The sequence below is a fragment of the Leopardus geoffroyi genome, chromosome E1, assembly GCF_018350155.1.
Source record: "Leopardus geoffroyi isolate Oge1 chromosome E1, O.geoffroyi_Oge1_pat1.0, whole genome shotgun sequence".
In the NCBI taxonomy this organism is placed as follows: Eukaryota; Metazoa; Chordata; class Mammalia; order Carnivora; family Felidae; genus Leopardus; species Leopardus geoffroyi.
The window spans coordinates 5,888,094-5,912,354 of NC_059330.1; the positions used below are offsets into that span (position 1 = coordinate 5,888,094).

Consider the following 24,261-nt stretch of genomic DNA (forward strand, 5'->3'; position numbering starts at 1 on the left):
TCTCTCTATGCCCGTCCCCCGTGCGCTCTCTCTCTCTCTCAAAATAAATAAATAACCTTTAAAAGATAAAATAAAATGTTCAGTTTTGAAAGGAGCTCGTAGAACTGTGAGCTTATTGTGTTAATCTGTGAATGAAGCTACCTTCACAACCTCCGGAGAACAACAGGTTTGAGCAAACACTGCTGAATAGGGGACCCCTCACGCTTCACGTGAATCTGATGCAAAACTACCCTTGATTTTGTGTGGAGACAGCGCCACCTTGTGGGTTTGTGAGACGCTGCCACAGCTGACCCGCACACAGGTCCCCCCTGCACTGTGTTCCTCTCCCGAAATCTGAAGACGCAGGAACGTGAGTAAAAGCATCCCCGAGTCTGCGTGAGGCTCTAACTCACTCCTGGTTTCTAACGATGAAACTGCGTGGGGATGCTACCTCATTATTCTGGCATTATTCACGAGGCTCCTAACCTATAGAGGAGATTCGAGGGAGTGATTACATCTATTGCAAGATCCCCTGCACGTAACAAAGCGTCCACTAAATATCAAGCCCCTTCTGGAGGTACACATGGCCCTTGTTACAGTTGGGGGCAGGGATGCTGGAACCGGTTAAGAATGACTTTTGTTTGCCTGGATCGAGGGGCTGTTAATCAGTTATCTGCTAAATACAGGGAAATGCACACAGACACAGGCATGGCTCATGCCAGTGAACATTTTTTTTAGCCATTTGATTCGAGCTATCCAGAACAAGTCATGGTCAATGTTGCTATGTAATGTTTCGTTAATGCTTAATTCTACCAGCTAAGAGATGTTCATAAATTGTACAGACCTCTCATAGGAACACCCTGTACTTACTACAGAAGCAACAGTAATCCTCACGTCTGCTTGAAATATCTCGCAGAATACCCAAATCTTTTGCACTACAAAACCTAACAATTTGGTTTCTAGGTACCTTGAAAGTGGGAAGACAGGTACTCCTGAGTCACTAAAAAGGTCTGTCCCTCTCCTGCCCTCTCCCATCCCTCTCCCAGGGTGAACTGTGAAGTTCGTATTCTGGTTTCTACATCCCTGAGCCTGGAAATCTGAAGCTCCCACCAGGCTTGAGTAGCACATCACCACCACCTACTGGCCTCCCTGCCCTTACCTTCTCTAGAGAACCGCAGAGTTCCCCGAAGGTTTGAAACAACACTTTGATCAAGGCGTACGGGTTCCAGAAAAACTTTATTTTTTAAATAATTTTGTAGTGTTTTTTAAATTTTTTTGAATCTTTATTTAAAATTTGAGGGGCGCCTGGGTGGCGCAGTCGGTTAAGCGTCCGACTTCAGCCAGGTCACGATCTCGCGGTCCGTGAGTTCGAGCCCCGCATCAGGCTCTGGGCTGATGGCTCAGAGCCTGGAGCCTGTTTCTGATTCTGTGTCTCCCTCTCTCTCTGCTCCTCCCCCGTTCATGCTCTGTCTCTCTCTGTCCCAAAAATAAATAAACGTTGAAAAAAAAAAATTTTTTTGAGAGAGAGACAGACAGGCAGTGTGAGTAGGAGAGGGGCGGTTAGAGATGGGGACAGAATCCAAAGCAGGCTCCAGGCTCCGAGCTGTCGGCACAGAGGGCTCCAGGCACAGCACCCATGAAACCGCGAGATCATGACCTGAGCCGAAGTCAGACACTTAACTGACTGAGCCACCAAGGTGCCCCCAGAAAAACTTTATTTTTATCAAATGCAACTTTTCAGAATTGTTAACTACATACTCAAAATAAACCTGTTCCCCAAGTTGTTTCGGATAGAGTAACAGAGACCAGATTTACTTTCCCTCCTGAAACAACTGGAAAAGGAGACAAAATATAGGAAACAACGGTTTGGGGACACGCCTGTCAGGTGGAGCAGAGCAGAGCTCCCTGAAAGTGAGGAGACGAATCAGGTGAGCCCTGCACTGGCCGAACGCACCACCTGGAGACAACAGCCCAGAAGCACAGGCAGGGGGGCCAGGCTGAGTCAGGCGGCCCCCTCCCCCTAGAGTTGGTGGAAGTTGCTCAGAGTCTGGGAAGGCGAAGGCAGCCAGAGTCAGCAGGGCAGCAGACCAGAGTGGGGAGCTGAACGGAGAGAAGGCTCCGGAGATCTCCAGGGGGTCCCCCTCGGGTGTGGGAAGGAGCCTCCAGGAGAAGCAGAGCAAACAGAGCTAGCGGTAGGTACTTCCTTCCAGCCAGAGTGGAAAACCTCATACATCAAGCAGCATCAGGTACGATACACAGAAGGGTCTTGCCTCAGTGGTGGGAGACATTAGCCCAGACTAAAGACTTCTCTGGTGCCATAAAACTACGTCCAAGCAGTGACTGATCACATCCCAGAGCAAAGCTCTAGAACATTTACAAGGGGGCACCTAGGTGCTTCAGTTGGCTAAGCATCCAACTCTTTTTTTTTTTTTTTTTTTTAATGTTTATTTATTTTTGAGACAGAGAGAGACACAGCATGAACAGGGGAGGGTCAGAGAGAGAGGGAGACACAGAATCTGAAACAGGCTCCGGGCTCCGAGCTGTCAGCACAGAGCCCGATGCGGGGCTCGAACCCACGGACCGTGAGACCATGACCTGGGCTGAAGTCGGCCGCTCAACTGACTGAGCCACCCAGGTGCCCCTAAGCATCCAACTCCTGACTCGGCTCAGGTCATGATCTCACGGTTCGTGGGTTTGAGCCCCAAGTCAAGCTCCACGCTGATAGTACAGAGCCTGTTTGGGATTCTGTCTCCCTCTGCCCCTCTCCTCTGCTCATGCACTCTCTCTCTTCCAAAATAAATAAACGGGGCGCCTGGGTGACTCAGTCAGTTAAGTGTCCAACTCTTGATTTGGCTCAGGTCATGATCTTACAGTTCATAAGTTCGAGGCCCAAGTCTGGATCTGTGCTGATTGCGTGGAGCCTGCTTGGGACTCTCTCTCCCCCTCTCTCTGCCCCTCCCTCACTCGTGCACATGCTTGCTCTCTCTTGCTCTCAAAAATCAATAAATAAATATTTTAAAAAATAAAAAGGGGTACGCCTGGATGGTCCAGTTGGTTGAGGGTCCAACTTTGACCCAGGTCATGATCTCACAGTTTGTGGGTTTGAGCCCTGCATCAGGCTCTGTGTTGACAGCTTAGAGCCTGGAGCCTGCTTCAGATTCTGTGTCTCCCTTTCGCTCTGCCCCTTCCCTGCTCACGCTCTGTCTGTCTCTCTCAAAAATAAACGTTAAAAAAATTTTTAGTAAAAATAAAACAAACAAACATTAAAAAAAAAAAAAAAAAGTGGGGCGCCTGGGTGGCGCAGTCAGTTAAGCATCCGACTTCAGCCAGGTCACGATCTCGCAGTCCGTGAGTTCGAGCCCCGCGTCGGGCTCTGGGCTGATGGCTCAGAGCCCGGAGCCTGTTTCCGATTCTATGTCTCCCTCTCTCTCTGCCCCTCCCCCGTTCATGCTCTGTCTCTCTCTGTCCCAAAAAAAAATAAATAAACGTTGAAAAAAAAAAAAAAAATTAAAAAAAAAAAAAAAAAGAACTTTTATAGGAATGCCAAAATACTCGGCACCCAACAAAGTAAAATTCACGTCTGACATCCAATCAAAGGTTGCTGGTCATGGTAAGTAACAGGAAAACACCTCACAATGAGATCAATCAATCCATCAAAACTGACTCAGAAATGACACAGGTGATAGATTAGCAGACAAGGACATTAAAATAGACATCATAGGGGCGCCTGGGTGGCTCAGTCGGTTAAGTGTCCGACTTCGGCCCAGGTCATGATCTCACGGTTCGTGAGTTCGAGCCCCGCATCGGGCTCTGTGCTGACAGCCTGGAGCCTGGAGCCTGCTTCAGATTCTATGACTCCCTCTCTCTCTGCCCCTCCCCCACTCACGCTCTGTCTCTGTCTCTCTCAAAAATAAATAAAACGTTAAAAAAAATTTTTTTTAAACAGACATTATAGCCATATTCCGTACAGTCAAGAAAAGGTAGGAACAACAGAACATGTTAAGTACAGATGTGAAAAATATAACGAAGCCCCAATTCAAACTTCTAGAGATGAAAAAGACATTTGAGATGAAAAATACACTGGATGGGATTAACAACGGATCAGACAAAGCAGAAGAGAAGATTAGTGAACTTGAAGACACATGAACAGGGAGTATCCAAAATGAAACAGAGATTTTTTTTTTTTTTTTTTAATAGAGACAGAAAGCATCAATAAAGCTCTGGGACAACCTGGAGAGCTCTAATGAACGTACACACGTTATCCTCACACAGAGTCCACGCGGGGGTTATTCTCAAAATCCACAAAGAAGTGGAGAAGGAAGGGAGACAGAAGATGGTCGAAGAGATACTGGTCAAGATTTTCCAAATTTGATGAAAACTATAAACCCACAGATCCAAGAATCCCACATGAAGAAAATGAGTCCTAGGCCATCCATCGTAGTCAAACTGTTAAAAACCACTGAGAAAATATCAAAAGAAGCAAGAAAAATATATTACATGCAGAAGAACGAAGTTAAGAGTACAGATGACATGACTCCATTTCACACCCAATTCTAGAAAACGCAAGCTAATGTATGGTGACAGAAAGCAGCTCAGTGGTAGCCTTGGGATCTCAGCACTGGGGGAGGTGTGGGGGCAGGTGGGAGGGGTCACAAAGGGGCAAAAGGAAACCTTGGGTATAACAGGGATGTTTATCAACCTGATTGTGAACGTGGTTTCACACGTGTGTATACGTGTCAAGAAACTTACCAAACAGTATGCTTGAAATATGTGCGGTTTACTGTTTGTCCACTACACCTCCCTAAAGCTGGGGGAGGCCGCCTGGCCCACATGACCCATAACCATTCAAACTCTCAAACTGACTCCCGTGGGGGAGGCCGAGACCAGGAAATAGAGTCTTTTCTCCGCACGACCCCAAGAGCAGGAGCAGGACAAACAAGGGGGAAGCTTCACAGCCACTTCCTCCTGGAAGAATGGATCCAGATTCCGTTATCAAGGTGACGATCACCCAGCCTTCTGCCTCAAGAGAAATACTGGGACTCGGGCTCCATTCCACGTGCCTGTTGTTGCCCTCGCTAGCCGTCCTCTCTACTTCTGACAGCACGTCCCCTTTCCACACTCCCGCTGGAGCCCCGGCGGGGGTAAGACAAGCAGGGAAGCCGGCTCACCTGAGGTGCTGCTTGGAGCACAGAGGCTGTGAAGTCCTGGTCTCCGACGAGCCTTCCGTCCAGGGCGGCAGCGGCCAGCGCTGAAGCGAGGAACAGAAAGTTGGAAGGCTCTAGATGTCGTCGCAAACCACTCCCCAGAGGGCACCGATGCAATCGGTCGGTACACATCAGAAGTGATGCCCGTCCCTCCCTCGCCAACCAGCTCCAGCTCGCTCCAACCTTCCCAACAGTCTCATCCACAGTTTCCTCCTCCTTCCTCAGAACCAAAATTCACGTGGTCTGGCCCAGCCATAGAGGAGATTCACGGACCAGAGCTCCCCCTCAGAGGGATTCAGGTAAGTCTACTCCATTTCCAGACTTTCCAGAGATACCCTGATCCGAGCAGCATATCATTTTCCACTCGGCCTTAGGCCCACTAACCACGGCCCCCAGATTTCCCCGAGAACTCACCACATGCCACCGCGAGGAAGCGCCCCTCACCTAATTCTTGCTCCATGTCAGACTCCTCTTTCACAGCACAGCTCGGCGGCTCCCCAGGCCTGGATGGGGAGGCCCGAGGTCCCAGCTCCTGAGACGCCATTTCAAGATGGCGCCCCGCTCCCCCCACACGGCAGCTTGCGGAGTCCGTCTTCTCCGATAGGATTTCTTGTCCCAGAACTTGGATGCTGATCTAGAGACCACACAGAATTAGTTACTGAAGGATCCAGAATGAGGGGTTCTGAAAGAAACACAGCTAATGCTCCATAACAGACCACAGGGCAGTCCTCCGGGACATGGAACACGGAAAGAGGCACACGAGCTTTTCCGTCTAGACCAGCAGGAAGCTGTGAGGAAAACGACCTGAGGGAGGCCGAAAGCCGACGCCTGAATCAGGCGTGGGAGGTCTTCAAGGCACACCATGGAGGGGCGCCTGGGTGGCTCAGTCGGTTAGGCTCCGACTGAGGCTCAGGTCATGATCTCGCAGTCTGTGAGTTCAGCCCCGCATCGGGCTCTGTGCTGATGCCTCGGAGCCTGGAGCCTGCTTTGGATTCTGTGTCTCCCTGTTTCCCTGCTCCTCCCCTGCTTGCACTCTGTCTCTCTCTCTCTCTCAAAAATAAATAAACATTAAAAAAAAAAAAAGAAAAAATAAAGGGAAAGTTCATCGACAATGTGTTTCTACTGGATAGTCCCCACCAGTGAAAACTCAGGTATCCTTTGTACAACTTCCCGGACACTTGAGTCTAAAGATGGACAGAGACAAGAGGCTTTGGCCTCTGTTTGTAATGGTCAGAGTCCCAGGGAGCCTTAGAATTAGGGGAGACACGGGGACACACTGGGGCAATATAATAAGAACCATGGATTTCGTCTCTGTCCCAGGTTCCTGGCACAGAGTGGCTAAAACCCTCGGAATTGCCCTAGAGGAAGGGAGTGACAGGAGCAATTGTGTTATTCATGATGAGCCCCTTTCAATCACACCTGACTTGAGGCTAAGCAGGGGACGCTTGGTGGGCCCCCAGAGAGCTTCGGGACGGAGGCTGGTCATCAGAGATGCCCACCGGGTGATCAGAGGATTGACCTCACAGCCCCAACCCTCAACCTCTGAGGAAGGGAGAAGGGCCAGAGATTTTTGGTCACCAATGGCCAATGACTAATCTCTCATGCCTAAGTAACGAAGCCTCCATCAAGCTCCCCAAATGATGGGGTCTGGGGAGCCTCTAAGCTGGTGAACACACAGCAGTACCGGGCGCACGGCATGCCGGGAGAGGCCACGGAAGCCCCACGCCATCCCTATGGCCTCCTGCTGCTGCTCCTCAATCACGATCCTTATCATAAACCAGCAAGTTTAAGTCGTGCTTTCGCAAGTTCCGTGAGTCATTCCCTGTCCAACCCGGGGAGGTCGTTGTGGGAACTGGCAAATGTACAGCCAGTCGGTCTTAAGGACAGTTGGCCTGTGTGACCTGTGACTGGTGTCCAAAATAACAGCATTCTCGTCAGACTGACCCTTACCCCCCTGGGTCTGCCAACCCCAGAATGTTAGTGTCGGGTTTGAACTGACTTGTAAGACACCGGGCCGGTATCGGAAAGTTGGAGAATAGGGGTGCCTGGGTGGCTCAGTCGGTTGAGCGTCCGACTTCGGCTCAGGCCATGATCTCACGGCTCGTGGGTTCCAGCCCCGCGTCGGGCTCTGTGCTGACAGCTCAGAGCCTGGAACCTGCTTCAGAGTCTGTGTCTCCCTTTCTCTCTGCCCCTCCCCTGCTCACACTCTGTCTCTCTCTCTCCCTCTCTCTCTCTTTCTCTCTCTCTCTCTCAAAAATAAATAAAACATTAAAGAAAAGAGAAGAAAAGAAAAGAAAGTTGGAGAACTGGTCGTTAGTGTGGAAAACCACACATGCTGAGAGTCAGAAAAAAAGACAAGACGCCTCGTGAGACCCCAAGGGAGCCCTGTGCCTCGCTGGCGGATTACCCCCTCTGCTTACCCACCGCCACAGTCTCTGGGGGTCTCCCTTCAAGCTCTCCACGAGGGTCACCGCCTCCTCGCCGCTGCCCGGACACTGGGTCCGCACCCACGTCTGGATCTCCCCGGGCAGGATGGTCAGGAACTGCTCCAGCATGAGGATCTCCAGGATCTGCTCCTTCGTGTGAACCTCTGGCTGCAGCCACTGGAAACAGAGCTTCCGAAGCTGTCTCAGGGTCTCGTGGGGCCCAGACGTCACCTGGTAACGAAACTGCCTGAAGAGCTGGCGGGCGGTCTCGGGGTTAGAGAGCTCCCCTCGAGGGGCAGCATCCGGTCCGCAGAACGGGGAGTCCTCGGCCTTCGCCAGCTGCGGCAGCAGGGCCAGGGCCTGCCCCAGGTCGACAGGCATCATCTGGCTTGGCGGGTCCCTTTGGGTGAAGGGTTTCCCGGATGGGGCTGTCTGGGGTGGGGGGACCAAGTCTTCGCCGAGGCTCTCACAGGGACACTAGAGAGGGAGAGAGAGCCGGTGCTGCACAGAGAAGGACACAGTATCAGTGAGAACAAATGCACAGGCCCTACCTGAGAAGCAACGGCTCCACTACTCTCCTCTGAAAGATTACAAACCTGAAGCCGCCAAGCAAGTCGCTTAATACCGTATCTAGGGGCGCCTGGGTGGCGCAGTCGGTTAAGCGTCCGACTTCAGCCAGGTCACGATCTCGCGGTCCGTGAGTTCGAGCCCCGCGTCGGGCTCTGGGCTGATGGCTCAGAGCCTGGAGCCTGTTTCTGATTCTGTGTCTCCCTCTCTCTCTGCCCCTCCCCCGTTCATGCTCTGTCTCTCTCTGTCCCAAAAATAAATAAAAACGTGGAAAAAAAAAAAAAAAAAAAAGAAAAAGAAAAAAAATACCGTATCTAAACTGGCATCTTCACCCAGACCATCTTACGACATTCTCTCCTGGGCTTCAAAGGGCCAGACCCAGTAGAAGGATGAAATGCATCACGTGAAGCATTTTCACCCTGGTTTTCCACGTGAACGGCTCTTCCACACGACACTTCCTTAACTGCACCCGCGAGCGTGCAGACTAAACGGTAAAGCTGAACAAAGACGTCATCAACACCCTAGAAGGGGTGATGCTGAAACGACCCGATGCTTCCATAAGGAATAAGGGGTGAAAGAGGACAAATTAATTCTTCCCCAACAGATGCAATGAAATTTCCAGGTGACCTCTTCTGAGGGCAGTGTGGAAAACGAGACTGTGGCAATTGATGAAAAACCTGTCCCAAATGAAATGCTCAACTCCGTGGCTAGAGAAGGCTTAGAACCAACAGTGACTACCCCCCAAAACACTCCTCTGGCCTTGAACTAAGTGAGCACTATTTTATGGCAACTGGCCTAAAAATCTGGAAGACAGTGGCTAAGCTGGTGGAAAAAGGAATGTTAAATGACAAAGGTAGTATTTAGAAATGCTTAAAGGATCGGTTTATTTAACTCTTTCTAGTTAACTGTCTTGCATAGGATCCTAATATTGGATTATTGGGCCAATCCTTAAATGTTATAAAAGCGCGGTAGGCCATCATTCCTCCAAAACACTAATTGGAACCATAAAAGCAAACAGACACACCCAATCAGTTAATCTGTCTGGCTTAATTAGAGATCGGTAGAATACTCCAGCTTTTCATAGCTGCCTTTTTCTTGTGGTACAAGAAGGAATGTCTTCATGCCTAGCACTTCAAACAACTCATCCTATATCAGAAAATCATTTAAAAACTATAAATAAAAAATAAAACGTTTCAAGCAAAAAAAGGAAAGGGTGAGGGGCACCGGGTGTCTCAGTTAAGTGCCCCGCTCTTGATTTCGGCTCAGGTCGTGATCTCATGGCTTGTGCGTATGGGCCCCGCATTGGGCGCTGCACTGACAGTGGGGAGCCTGCTCGGGATTCTCTGTCTCCCTCCCTCTTTGCCCCTCCCCACTCATGTTCTCGCTCTCTCTCTCAAAAAGAAACATTAAAAAAAAAAAAAGGGAAAGAAGTAAAAAGGATTAAAGGATTAATCCAGGGACACCTGGGTGGCTCAGTCAGTTAGGCATCCAACTTCAGCTCAGGTCATGATCTCACGGCTCGTGAGTTCAAGCCCACGTCGGGCTCTGTGCTGACGGATTGGAGCTTGGAACCCACTTCAGATTCTGTGTCTCCCTCTCTCTCTGCCCCTTCCCTGCTCATGCTCTGTCTCTCTCTCTCTCTCAAAAACAAATGAAAATTTTTTTAAAAATTTAATAAAGGATTAACCCAATATTACAGGTTTCATAAGTGAGCCTCATTGCACTTATTTTTTGGTTCAACAAGAAACCCACATATTTCGTTCATTTATTCAAACAGAAGCCAGGGTGCCATGCTGATGATGTGCTCAGTACAGACGTGTTTGAGCAATTCTGTTTCTGGCCATAGCAGAGTACCTGGTAGTAAGACCAGCCCACCCACTGTCAACAACTACAGAACTACAGAAAACGTTTAGGGCAATTGTTTTCCTGCACTAGACAACTGGCAGACGAGAATGAGGTCCCCAAGAGAAGAAAACCTCATGGGGAAGAGGCCCATGATCATCCTGGCTGTCTGCATGGCGACAATTTCCCAACAATGGTGCAGGAAGCTGGAGCTCAAGCGGAGTTCGGTGGTCTCAACAAACTGAGGAGGGAGAGATCAGAACTTGGAACTGCTTTAGTATCTGGAATCTGAACAACAGATCAGTGGAAAGAATGGAGCTATGGCAGGGAGGGGGGTGGTCATGAAGAAGTCTGTGTGGGGTTTTCCTGTGAGCCCTTGGCCAAGGGTTGGACTGCACAGGGGCAGGGTGAAGTTATGCAAAGTTTAACAGACAGCAGATGCTACAGGGTTAAGAGCAAAAGAGATACAAAATAAATGCCAATCAGGAATGAGAGATATTTGAGTTTGTGACCACTAAGAATGGAGAGACCTCATTAATACCCATTAATACCCAAAGCATCCTGAGATACCAGAAAGGCCGAGTGTTAAGATTGTTAGGAGTAAATACAATGCCCTAGAGTAAGATCTACTCTAAACTGGCCCTAAAAGGGCCTAAAGCCAAGCATCAACAAGATCCACAGAGGAAATGCAGCCTCCTGGTCTGGCCTAATCAAGTTAGAACGCCTCAGGATACACTCTGGCCTTTCCAGAGAGATGTGTCCTAACAAGGCATAAAACCAAGCTAACTCAAGTCAAAGGTGATCAATGAGTAACTCAACTGCCTGCCAAAACAAAACTCAATACTCCTCAGAGGAAGATCACAGAATCCTACAATGTGCCACCCACAATATTCGAGATGTAACCCCAAATTATTAGACATTTAAAAACATGATAATGTGACTCAAAGTCATGGAAAAAAAAAAAAACCAGGAGAAACCAACCCAAAGATGGCCCAAGGACTGCAAGAAAAATATATCCATAATGAAAGAAGACATAGGGACATTCCACAGAGAAATTGAAATTATAACAAAGAACCAAATCCAAATTCTAGGAAAAGAATTATCAACCCAGATTTCCACTCCAGTAAAAACATCTTTCAAAAATAAGAATAGAAAGATATCTGCTTTTGGAATGTGTTCAAATTCAAGCAACCATCAACTAAACAGAGACTGTTATAAATGTGATATACAAGCCCAATAGTTAACACAAATCAAAAACCTATAATAGGTACACAAAAAATAAAGAGAAAGGAATCCAAACATAACACTAAAGAAACCCATCAAACCACAAGGGAAGAGAGCAAGAGAAGACAGCAACAGAGAACTACAAAAATAATAAGAAAACAGTTAAAACAGCGATAAATATGTAATTATAACAATTACTTTAAATGGTCTAAGTGCTCCAAATCAAGATACAGAGTAACTGAATGAATAAAAACAAAAAAACAAAAAAACCAACACTCATCTATCTGCTGCCTGTAATAGACTCACTTCAGACCTAAAGACTCGTACAGATTGAAAGTGAAGGGATGGAAAAACATATACCATGCAAATAGAAGCGGAGGGGGACAAAAAAGCCAGAGTAGCAATACTATATCAGACAAAACAGACTTTAAAACAAAGACTATAAACAAGAGACAAAGAAGGACACCATATAATACGGGGATCAATCTAACAAGAAGATATAACAATTGCAAATATTTATGCGACCAACATAAAGGCACCTAAATACATAAAGCAAATATTAAAAGACATAAAGGAAGAAACTGGCGGTCATACCATAATAATAGGGGAACTTAACACCCTACTTACATCAACGGATAGATCATCCAGACATAAAATCAACAAAGAAACTGGCTTTAAACCACACAGTAGGCCAGATGGAACTAAGAGATATATACAGAACATTCCATTCAAAAACAGCAGGATACATTATTTCCAAGTGCACTTGGAACATTCTCCAAGGCATCACATGTTAGGCCACAAAACCAGTCTCAGTAAATTTAAAAAGACTAAAGTCATATCCTGCATCCTCTCTAACCACAACTAGAAATCAATCTGGAGAGAACACAAACACATGGAGGCTAAACATGCTATCTAACAATGAAGAGGGCGACCAAGACGTCAAAGAGGAAATCGAAAAATACGTGGAGACAAATGAAAACAACCTAAAACCTTTGGGATGCAACAAAAGCAGTTCTAAGAGGGAAGTTATAGCCATATCGGCCTGCCTTCAGAAGGAAAATCTTAAACAACCTAAACTTACACCTAAAGGAGCTAGAAAAAGAAGAACAAACAAAACCCAAAACAAGTAGAAGGGAGGAAACACATTAAACCTTGGTTTGCGAGCATAATTCATTCTGGAAACATGCTTGTAACCCAATGCACTTGTATATCAAAGTGAATTTCAAGAACCACCAGCTCACTTGTGATCATGTGACATTGAGCATCACATACTACTCATATTGCAAGACATCGCTCGTTTATCAAGTAAGATTTTTAGAAATGTTTGCTCGTCTTGAGGAACACTCACAAAACAAGTTACTTGCGATCCAAGGTCTTACTGTAATAAAGAGTAGAGCAGAAATAAAAATAGAAACTAAAAAGCATAGAAAAAGATCAATGAAACCAGGAGCTGGTCCTTTGAAAAGATCAACAAAATGGATAAATCTTTAGCCAGACTCATCAAAAAAGGAAGAGAGAGGTGATTCAAATAAATAAAATCAGAAATGAAAGGGGCGCCTGGGTGGCTCAGTTGGTTGAGCATCCGACTTCAGCTCAGGTCATGATCTCACAGTTCATGGGTTCGAGCCCCACGTTGGGCTCTGTGCGGACAGCTCAGTCTGGAGCCTGCTTTGGATTCTGTGTCTCCCTGTCTCTCTCTGCCCCTCCCCAGCTTGCACTCTGTCTCTCCCTCTCTCAAAAATAAATAAACATTTTTGGGGCGCCTGGGTGGCGCAGTCGGTTAAGCGTCCGACTTCAGCCAGGTCACGATCTCGCGGTCCGTGAGTTCGAGCCCCGCGTCGGGCTCTGGGCTGATGGCTCAGAGCCTGGAGCCTGTTTCCGATTCTGTGTCTCCCTCTCTCTCTGCCCCTCCCCCGTTCATGCTCTGTCTCTCTCTGTCCCAAAAATAAATAAACGTTGAAAAAAAAAATTTAAAAAATAAATAAATAAATAAATAAATAAACATTTTAAAAAATTTTTTAAAAAATGAAAGAAAAATAACCACAGAAATACAAAGGATTATAAAAGAGTATGATGAAAAATTATATACCACCAAATTAAACAATCTAGAAAAAAATGGATAAGTTCCTAGAAGCATGCAATCTTCCAAAACTGAATTAGGAATGGAAAATTTGAATGAAACAACTGCTAGTAACAAAACTGAATAACTAAGCAATATTTTTAACAAACAAAAGTCCAGGACCAAATGGCTTCACAGGTGAACTCGACCAAATATTTAAAGAAGGGTTGATATCTATTCTTCTCAAACTATTCCAAAACAGAAGAGGAAGGAAAACTTTCAAATTCATTCTACAAGATGAGCATTATCTTAACACCAAAATCAGACAGAGACACTACAAAAAAAAGAAAACTACAGGCCAATATCTCTGGTGAACATAGATGCAAAAAATCTCAACAAAACATTTGCAAACCAAGTTCAACAATACATTAAAAAAAAAAAAAAACCTCGATCAATTGGTTCAATATTCGCAAATCAATGTAATACATCACATTAACAAGAAAAAGAATAAAAACTATATGATCATTTCAACAAATGCCAAAAAAGCATTTGACAAAATACATCCATTCATGATAAAAGCTCTCAACAAAGTGGATTTAGAGAGAACATACCTTAAAATAAAAAGGCCATACATGAAAAACCTGCAGCTAACATCATACTCAGTAGTGAAAACCTGAAAGCTTTTGCTCTATGATCAGAAACAAAACAAGGATGTCCACTCACCACTTTTATTCAACATAGTATTGCAAGTCTGAGCTGCAGCAATCAGACAAGAAAAAGGAATAAAAGGCATCCAAACTGGTAAGGAAGAAGTCACTATTTGCAAATAATATAGTATATATAGAAAACCCTAAAGCCTGCATGAAAAAACTATTAGAACTGAAAAATGAATTCAGTAAAGCTACAGGATCCAAAATTAGCATACAGAAATCTGTTGTGTTCCTGTGCACTAATAATGAAGTAGCAGAAAGAGAAATTAAGGAAACAATCCCATTTATAACTTCACGTAAAGGAATATAATACTGGGGCACCCGGGTGGCTCAGTCAGTTAAGCGTCCATCCGTCTTTGGCCCAGGTCATGATCTCACGGTTCGTGAGTTGGGCTCTGTGCTGACAGCTTGGAGCCTGGAGCCTGCTTCGGATTCTGTGTCCCCCTCTCTCTCTGCTCCTCCTCCACGCTCAGTCATGTGTGTGCGCACGCTCTCTCTCTCTCTCTCTCTCTTCTCAAAAATAAGTAAACATTTCCTTAAATTTTTTAAAAAAGGATACCTAGGAACAAATTTAACAAAGAAAGTGAAAGACTTGTACTCTGAAAACTATAAGAAGTTGTCGAAAGAACCACAGATGACACAAACAAATAGAAAGATAGATCATGCTCATGAACTGAAAAAATATCGTTAAAAAGCCCATGACACCCAACTCAATGTACAGATTCAGTGCAATCCCTATCAAAATACCAACAGCATTTTCCACAGAACTAAAACACATAATCCTAAAATGTGTATGGAACCACAAAAGACAACAAACAGTCAAATCATTCTTGAGAAGAACAAAGCTAGAGGGATCTCTTCTCCCAGGATTTCAAGATACATTACAAAGCTAGAAGAATCAAAACAGCATGGTACCAGCACAATAACAGACACACAGACCAATGGAACAGGATAGAGTCTAGAAATAAACCTGCATCCATGTGCTCTAATCTACAACAAAAGAGGCAAGAATATACAATGGGAAACAGACAATCTTCTCAATAAATGGTGCTGAGAAAACAGAACAGCTACAATGCAAAAGAATGACACTGGACCACTTTCTTATGCCATACACAAGAATTAACTGAAAATAGATTAAAGACCTAAATGTGAGACCTGAAACCATAAAACTCCTAAGGAAAATGCAGTCATCTCTTGGATATTGCCCTTAGCAACATATTTTTAGATATGTCTCCTCAGGCAAGGGAAACAAAAGCAAAAATAAACCATTGGGATGACGCCAAAATAAAAAGCTGTTACATAGTAAAGGAAACCATCAACAAAAAATTATATAACCAATAAGGGGTTAATATCCAAAGTGTATAAATAACTTCTACAACTCAACACACACACACACACACACACACACACACACACACACACACACACAACCCAATTAAAAAAATAGTCATGGGACCTGAACAGACATTTTCCCAAAGACACAGAGAAAGCCAACAGAAACATGAAGAGATGCTCAATATCACTAACCACCAAGAAAATACAAATGAAAAACACAATGAGGTATCACCTCACACCAGTCAGAAAGGCCAATATTAAAAAGACAAATAACAAGTGTTGGCAAGGATGTGGCAAAAAAGGAGAGCCCTGTCGGTGGGAATGTAAATTGGTGCAACCATTATGTTGAAATTAAAAAGTAGAAACACCACATGATCCAGTAATTCCATTATTGGTATTTACACAAAGAAAACAAAACCACTAATTCAAAAAGATATACACACCCCTATGTTTACTGCAGCATTTACAATGGCCAAGATATGGAAGCAAACCCAAGCGTCCACTGACAGATGAATGAATAAAGATGTGGTATATATATATACAATGGAATACTACTCAGCCATAAAAAAAGAATGAGATCTTGCCATTTGCAACAACACTGATAGGCCTGGAGGGCACTACGCTAAATGAAGTAAGTCTGACAGAGAGAGAAAGATACCATATAATTTCACTTATTTGTAGAATATGAAAAAACAAAACAAATGCACAAACAACAGAAACCAGACTCTTGAATACAGAGAACAAACTGTTCTTTGCCGAAAGGGAAGTAAGTAGGGGTTATGAGCAAAACAGATAAAGGGATTAAGAGCTACAAACTTCCAGGGCACCTGGGTGGCTCAGTCGGTTGATTTTGGCTCAAGTCATGATCCCAGGGTGGTGGGATTGAGCCCCGCATTGGGGTCTGCACAGAGCATGGAGCCTGTTTACCATTCCCTCTCTTTCCCTCTGCTCCTCTTCCCTGCTTGTGCCATCTCTCTCTCAAAATAAATAAACTAAAAAAAAAAAAAAAAAGATACAAAGTTCCAGTTATAAAACAAATGACTGAGATGAAAAATACAGCATACAGAGTATAGTTGATATGAGCACTGAGTAATGTATAGAATTGTCAAATCAATATGCTATACACCTGAAACCAACATAACATTGTATGCTGATTATACTTCAATAAAAATAAATAAATAAGCTAGGAAAATTTTTCTCCAGTGATTTATATGTAAGAAATGATAAAGGACACCTTTCCAATTGCAGAGAAACTCAGATCTACAGAAAGGAATGAAGATCTCTAAAAATGGTAAACATATACTGAATAAATATAGAAATACTATGCTTTTACTTCTAACCTCCTTAAAAGGCAACTATTAAATACAAAAATAATAACAGTGTAAACAGAACATAAGTAGAAGTAAATGACATAAATATAGCACAAAGGAGTGGGCATAAGGAATTAATCTGTTGTGAGGTTATTACATTTATGAACTGATAAAAAAAGAATACGAAATGGAAAGTGAGTGGTGCTAAGGTGACAAACGGGAAATGCAAAGGTGTTAAATGAGAGGCAGGAAATAAATGTAAATTGTGACATAAAGTGGTACAAATATTAAAGTAGATTCCAATAAGTTAAAGTAAACTTTGATCATTTAAAGACGCTACTGCTAGGTGTAAAAATATTATATAAAGAACTATAGCTTAAAAGCCAATAAAGGAATCCCCCAAAACATTCACTATCCCAAAATGTGATAAGAAAACATCAAGAGAAGAATAAAAACCAGAAGGATCAAATGGGGAAAAAAGACAACTGGCAGACCAACACTCAACCATATCAGTAATTACATTAAATGTAAGTGGACTAAACATTTTAATTATAAGTAAAGACTGTCAGATTTAGAAAAGCAACATCCAGTCATACAGTGTCTACAAGAGATATTTTATACATAAAGATACAGATGGTTTGGAAATAAAATAATGGGGAAAAGAAATCCTATGCAAACAGCAAGCATACAAAAAGTGGTACAGTTATATTATATCTGACCAAGAGACTTCAAGACCAAAAAAGAAATAGGGAAACATTTCATTATAAATGAGTCTAGTCATTTACAACACAAAACTGTAAATGTATATGCACTTAATACCAGGTCTAAAATGGCAGATCCTCATAGTTGATCGAAGGAGTAGACAAAAAAAAAAAATCAGTAAGGATACAGAAAATCTGAACACTGTAAACCAACTTACCAACTTGATCTGACGTTCAGACTCAACAACTATAGAATACACATTCATTTCAAGTGCATACGAATCATTCACCAAAGCAGACCACAGGCATGATTACTTTTCAAAAGATTACAATCTCAAAGTATATATGCTCTGACCATAATACAGTGAAATTAGAACTCGGTAACAATATCTAGAAAATGTCAATATATAGAAATTATTAAAAAACAAAACTCTTAACCTATGGCCAAAGAAAAAGAAGGACAATGGAAATTAAAATGTTTTCATATTGAATGGCAGTGAAAACACAACATATCCAAACTTATAGGAGACCACTTACAGAAAACTAGAGGAAAAATGTGCAGTTTTAAATAAACATGTCACAAAATTGAATAAATATACAAGCACCCTTCATAATCTAAATCTGTTTGGCTCCTGAGTTTTAAATAACAAGTAAAAAGATTTCAAAGATCAAGAGACTGATGCGTAGATTTATTCAGATTTATTTCCTTCCTGAATTAAGAGTGCATAGATTACATTTCGGGAAAGTGACATTTAGGGAAAACTGTAAATCTTGCATTTAAACTTGATTTTAGTAATTATATCCTAACAAAATGCTAAGTAAAATGTCTCAATTATTCCAAATTAAATTATTTTATAAAGGGTGTAGTTTATAACCCAATGAGTTCATGAGAACCTAAAAACACTTCAAGTTATCCCAAATGCATAGTTCTTATTAAAACTCTAACAAATGAGAATGAACTTAAAATATACTCTTAGGGGGGCACCTGGGTGGCTCAGTCCTTAAGCGTGGGACTTGGCTCCAGTCATGATCTTGTGGTTCCTGAGTTGGAGCCCTGCATGGGACTGTGCTGACAGCTCAGAGCCTGGAGCCTGCTTCGGATTCTGCGTCTCCCTCTCTCTCTGACCCTCCCCTACTCATGCTCTGTCTCTCCCTCTTTCAAAAATAAATAAAATTTTTTAAAAATTAAATATGCTTTTAGGTAAGCACGCTTACTATGAATGTGCATACAAGTAGCCCTTTGTTGTGTACCTACTATTGACAAAGACTCTCTCCTTAAGCAAAATCTAGTCAAGCTCCTGAGTCCTCTTTGTGACTTGGTCTGGCCTTTCAGCTCTGCCCTTGACCCTTTGAGTCCCGTTTCAGCAAGAATCTTGCTGAGTCCAGTAAAGGGAAAAACCCTCATCTTTGAGAGCTGGTTAAATGCTACATCCTAACGTTGTATATCTGACCACCCCTGATATCTGATCAAAGTCCTTAGCACGCGGGCCTGCCTTCGGCTAAACTCCTGTCAAGTCGGTTCAGCCCGTTCCCTTTACCCCACGTTTCCTTAGTAATTTTCCATCCACTGATCCTCCCCACGGAGCTCACTCGTCCTTGCTGTATTCGGAACACAGCCCAATTTCTCTCTGCGCCTGCAAAACCCCGTTGCGGTCGGGCCCCTAAATAAAAAGCCTGCCTTACCGTCCACAAGGAGACTTAGGAGTAATTTTTACTCCAACAGCTACGCATCAGCTCCTTATTAGGCCCTGTTCCTGCCATTTCTAATCCTGGCGGATTAGGAACCTCTGATGTTCACAAGGGGCGGCCGAACTGGAACCCAGGAAGCTCCAAGGAAGGCCTGTGCTCCGGGGAAGAGGAGCCCCCAACGTCGGGAGATTTGGGGGGGGGGGGGGGCGAGTTTCAAGGCTGGTTCAAACTGCAGGGGAGTTAGGGGAGTGCCGCTGGCATTCTGCGTCCTGGAGGCCGAGGCGGCGCTCCCCACCCAGGTGTTCTCCACGCCGGGCCCCCCAGCACCCTTGGCACGCCGGGGTGGGAGGCTCCGGGCTTCAGCGCACGAGGGGCCCCTGCCTTCCAGCCTCTGGGGGAAGGCACAGGGAGCGGCCCGGTTTAGCTGCCAGTCTAGGGGCGCGGCCCGGGAGTCCGGCGGGGTACGCAGGATCCGGGGCACAGAGCCAGCGCAGGGCAGCAGCGTCCCCACAACCCCTGAGCCCGCTCGGCCCCGCCTCCCTGCCCCTGCCGCGGCCCCGCGCCCTCCGAGACGTCCGGGCGCGCGTCCGCCGGCCCCGCCGTCGCCCCTGCGGGCCCAGCTGAGCCCCGCGCGGACGCGGGAGACGCCACGCCCGACCCCGGGTGGCCGCGGCCAGGCCCGCCCAGCCCGCGCGCGCTCACCTCGGCCCGCGACGCCGGCTCCGGGCGCATTTCCGGGAGGCCGGCGGCTGCGCGCGCCGCCGGCGCCGGCGCCGGGACGGAGGGGCGGGGCCGGAGCTGGGCCGCGGGCTCCGATTGGCCGTCCGCGTCGCCCCGCCCCGCTCACGTCGCCCAGGCGCCGTGGCCGCTCGCGGTTGCCCGCAGGGGGCGGCTGGGTCATTCATTCCAGCTTGGAGCGTTCGTCCCTTCTCTTGTCGCCGACAGGCTGGGCCGAGCGCTGCGGGGGTCTATCAAGATAATTCCCGTGTGTGTCGCATACCCCGTGCCCAGTCCCACACCTTTGCGACTCTGCCCGTGTCCTAGGTGCTCAGCCGAAGCCTCCCTGCTGCATTGGATTTGCTCCCCGACCTCCTCGATGCTCCAACTCACACTAGCTCTGCACTTCCTGGGCTCTCTCTTTCCACTCCCCCGTGTTGGCATTCCATGCGTTGCTAACCTGTCTCCCGGCCTTGGCGTCCCGTGTGTCCTTCTGTCTCCCTCCCTCTGCCTCCCCCAAACTCACTCTGCTTCAACAGGGATGCCATCCTCCCTCCTCCCCTTCTCCCTCCCTTTCCCGCAGGCCAGAAGCTGCGAAGTGCTACTATTTTGCCTCATCGCCCAGACACCTTGCCCTCTCTCCATTCTCCACCTGTCTCTTCCACACCCATCCTGCGCTCAGCCACAACAGTCGTTTTGTGATACTAAATTGCGCTGATAGAAGTATCCAAATCTGGAAATCTAGATTCCTACGTGTATCCTATGTGTGTTCAGTCTTGGGCAGTTGGCAACACTGGGGAGCGTTCGGAAACAGAGTTGCAGTGTGGCGAGCTGCCCTGTGGCACGTTTAGCGGAATTGGACACATCTCTGGAGAAAAAGGCTTTGGAAAGGGGGGAGGTGTGAATCATGGTATCTTCACATATCTGAAAAACTAACCAAAGTTTTGGGAAAAAAAAGAGATTTAACGTGTTCTTCCTGTTCCCAGGGCCAGAACAAGACCCAGTGTGTGAAAACCATTTCAGCTTAACCCAAGTGGAAATTTCTAAAGTCGACTTGTATAACAGTGCTACTTTATGAGTTCCTGAGCAGCAGGGTAGCAATTAATTGGGGGCATTTTAAAGGGATACCAGCAGTGGCTGTTTCTTCTGACACCGAGGGCTTTGCTTCTAAGAAAGTCAAGAGACAAGCTGGTTTGGAAAGGAAGGTGATGAGTTTTTATCTTCAACATAGTAGCTCTTAGCTGATCAATACACAAAGAAGATCATAACAATCCAAACCCTTTAATTGGGCCATAGATACTTTGTGAATCTGATGGAAGCTACACTTCTTTTCCCAAGGGAAAAGAAGTCTACATAAGTCTACATACAACGTTTTCCACACAAATTTAGGGAGTTCGCAGAGCTCTGAAGCCCATCCTCAGAACCCGTGAGAACTCTAACCCCGATAGATGATTCCTGACATAGAAATGACACTTGGTAGTTTAATAATGTCTTTATAAACTGGCACCTTGAGGTGAAGCATGAAATCTCCCTTCTTTCTGAACAGACTGAACCACTAAAAAATATGTCTTAAAATTTGGGAGATCTATACCTCAGTTTAGGAAATAAGGGAAAGTTATCATCTCTTTCCATTCATTCACTCATTCATTCAATAAATATTTATCAGATGCCTCCTACAGAGGCATTGTTCTGTCAGCTGGCTATGCAACAGTGAACTGAACAGATAGAGTTCCTGCCCTCAGAGGGCTTCTATTTTATGAAGGAGCTGGACAATAGATACACAAGTAGTAATAAGTATGTTGGGTAATGATAAGAAAATTAAATCAAGGTGAGAGGGGATGGACAGTGTTAAGGATGGAGTATAATTTAAATGTCTTTTTTTTTTATGTTTATTTTTGAGAGAAAGAGATACAGGGCATGAGCAGGGGAGGGGCAGAGAGAGAGGGAGACACAGAATCCGAAGCAGGCTCCAGGCTCTGAGCTGTCAGCACAGAGCCCAACGTGAGATTCAAACTCTAGAACCATGAGATCATGACCCGAGCCAAAGTTGAACTCTTAACCAACCAAGCCACCCAGGTGCCCCTAATGTTTATTTTTGAGAGAGAGAGAGAGAGAGAGAGAGAGAGAGAGAATGGGGGAGGGACAGAGAAAGGGAGACACAATCTGAAGTAGGCTCCAGGTTCTGGCTGTCAGCACAGAGCCCAACATGGGGCTTGAACCCATGAACAGTAAGATCATGACCTAAGCCAAAGTGGGACGCTCAACCCAGGCACCCCAGGATGGAGTGTAATTTAATCAGACAGTCAGGGAAGAGCTAACTGATGAAATGACCCAGATATCAGACCTTAAGTGAAGGAGCAAAGCTTATGGATATCTGCAGGAGCTTCCCTTCCCGGGTAATAACAAATGCCCAAATCCTGAGACAATGAGTGAAAGGAAAAGAAGATTGTGGGGAGTGAGCCCTGGGATACACCCAACATATTAGGGTCAAGGAGATAAGGAGGATCCATCGAAGGAGAAAGAGATCAAGGCTCGTTGAGGTAGGAGGCAAACAAAGAGAGAATGGTGTCCTGGAGCCCAACTGTACAAAATGTTCAAAAAGGAGGCAGTAATCAACTGGGTCAAAAACTAATGATCAAAAGTATGACAAGGATTGAGAATTGACCATGAGTTTTAGCAACAGTGGAGTCATTGGTGACCTTAACAAGAGTAGCTGAGAGTGGAGAAAGCCTGAATGGAGCACTTCAATAGAGAAAAATTGGAGTGACAAATATAGACAAGTCATTCCAGAAGTTTTGCTATAAAGGGAAATATCAAAATGAGAGAAATGAGGAGGGAGGTACAGGGTGTTTATATGCTGAGTGCAATGATCCAGCAGAGAGGACAAATTTGCAATGCATGAAAGGGAAGACCAATAATTACTGAACACTATCCTTGAGCAGAGGAGAGGTTGATCTTTGAGTAACAAAACTCCAGGGTACTCCCATCGGGGCCATGTGGGGCACCCAAGAAAACATTCTTCCCTGAGGAGAAGCTTGAAAGCAAAAACTATAAACTGCACCAAAAACAATGCATCAAAAGAGACAGCCACCAGTTTTTTGGGGTTTTTTTAATGAAATTGTACCCCCCAAATTAGAGATAATAGAGCAATCTGAAAGAGATTTTTAAAGGAAATATTCTGGGTTGTTCCAAGAGTGAAAGAGCTAGAAACCATGAAACAGAGGACATTATGGAAAGAAGAGAAAGAGGGAGAGAAGGAAGGATAAAACAAAATAAAACCGCAGGGCCAATTATGTTCTTTACAAACTAAAAGGTGCTCACTTGGAAAAGAAAAAGTCCAATCCTCATAACAGCAGACACAGCAAAATCCTTGCTCCTGAAACCACTATAGAAATGTAAAGACGGATGGAAACAAAGATAGATACATTGCTGCGTCCTTCGAGGCTTGACTTTAAACTAAACACATTTTTCTCTTCCTCATTCTTGAAGCCTCCCCCTCTCCCCACCCCCACCCCCGCCCCCAACCCCCTGCCTCGGCCACCTTCTCTTGTTTTTCTGTGGAAACCTTTGTTCCAAGGATTCAGTATCGATATTGACATCTCGCTGACCTCAATGTATACTTAGTAACTGAGACTCCGATCGATCGCCGGTGGCAATGCTAGTCATGAGACCACCTTGAAGATGTGACAAACACGGCCGGTAGCATGTTCCAGATTCCTCGGAAACCGTCCAGATCCTGTATTTTCCTGCAAAACCCCTCAGCCTTTTACCCTTGGCCATCCTGCAGTTCTGGAGGCATTAGCCTGCCACAGCCTCCTGTGCCTGGCAAAGTAATAGACCACCTTCCTTCTTCACCCCCAAATTCTGTCTTCACGTTACATATTTCAGCTCCGGAGCACAGAGGTTGGTTTTTACGACCGCACCTCCACTGTGAAAATAAGGAAACAGATCCAGGGGGGTAGGCGCCTAACTCAGAGCCACAGAGATATTCGGTTGCTGACTCTAAACTCTTTGCCGACTCCAAATTTCACATTCTTGTCTCTCTCTGCTGCACAATGCTCCAGGATACAGCTAGGCAGCCAGGACATGCTGCTCAACGGGATTGTGTAAGGTGTGAGAGTATAAAAGGAGACCTCTTAGGAGAAAAAATTTACCCTTTCTATGAGGATGAAGTTAAATTGCATGGCATTGCAGTAGACCAGATGAGTTACCTCATTAAGTCATTGTCTACAACCTAGGAACAGAAATTTGAAAAGAGATGCCTAGGGGGCGCCTGAGTGGCTCAGTGGGTTGAGCATCCGACTTCGGCTCAGGTCATGGCCTCACGGTTTGAGGGTTCAAGCCCCGTGTCGGGCTCTGTGCTGACAGCTTGGAGCCTGCTTCAGATTCTGCGTCTCCCTCTGTCTCTCTGCCCCTCCCCCGCTCTCTCTGTGTCTCTCTCTCAAAAATAAATAAACGTTCAAAGAGTTTTTTTTTAAGAAAAAAAAGAAAAGAGATG

The 24,261-nt window shown here is 45.4% G+C and overlaps 1 protein-coding gene across 3 annotated transcripts in view; it reads right to left on the minus strand.

Moving 5' to 3' along the window:
- Positions 1-19,831, minus strand: part of ZNF18 (zinc finger protein 18) — a 29,882-nt gene extending 10,051 nt beyond the window's left edge. Inside the window, exons 1-4 of one of the 3 annotated variants that reach the window (XM_045487403.1) lie at positions 19,749-19,831; positions 7,604-8,110; positions 5,628-5,817; positions 5,148-5,227 (exon numbers count right to left, since the gene is read on the minus strand). In XM_045487403.1, coding sequence (XP_045343359.1) covers positions 5,148-5,227; positions 5,628-5,817; positions 7,604-7,993 — 660 coding nt within the window. In that variant the 5' untranslated portion in view covers positions 7,994-8,110; positions 19,749-19,831. Of the gene's footprint in view, positions 1-5,147; positions 5,228-5,627; positions 5,818-7,603; positions 8,111-8,205; positions 8,243-19,040; positions 19,718-19,748 lie in introns of those variants that run through there. The other 2 variants (XM_045487402.1, XM_045487401.1) reach the window with 2 other exon arrangements.
- Between the last annotated feature and the right edge of the window lie 4,430 nt (positions 19,832-24,261).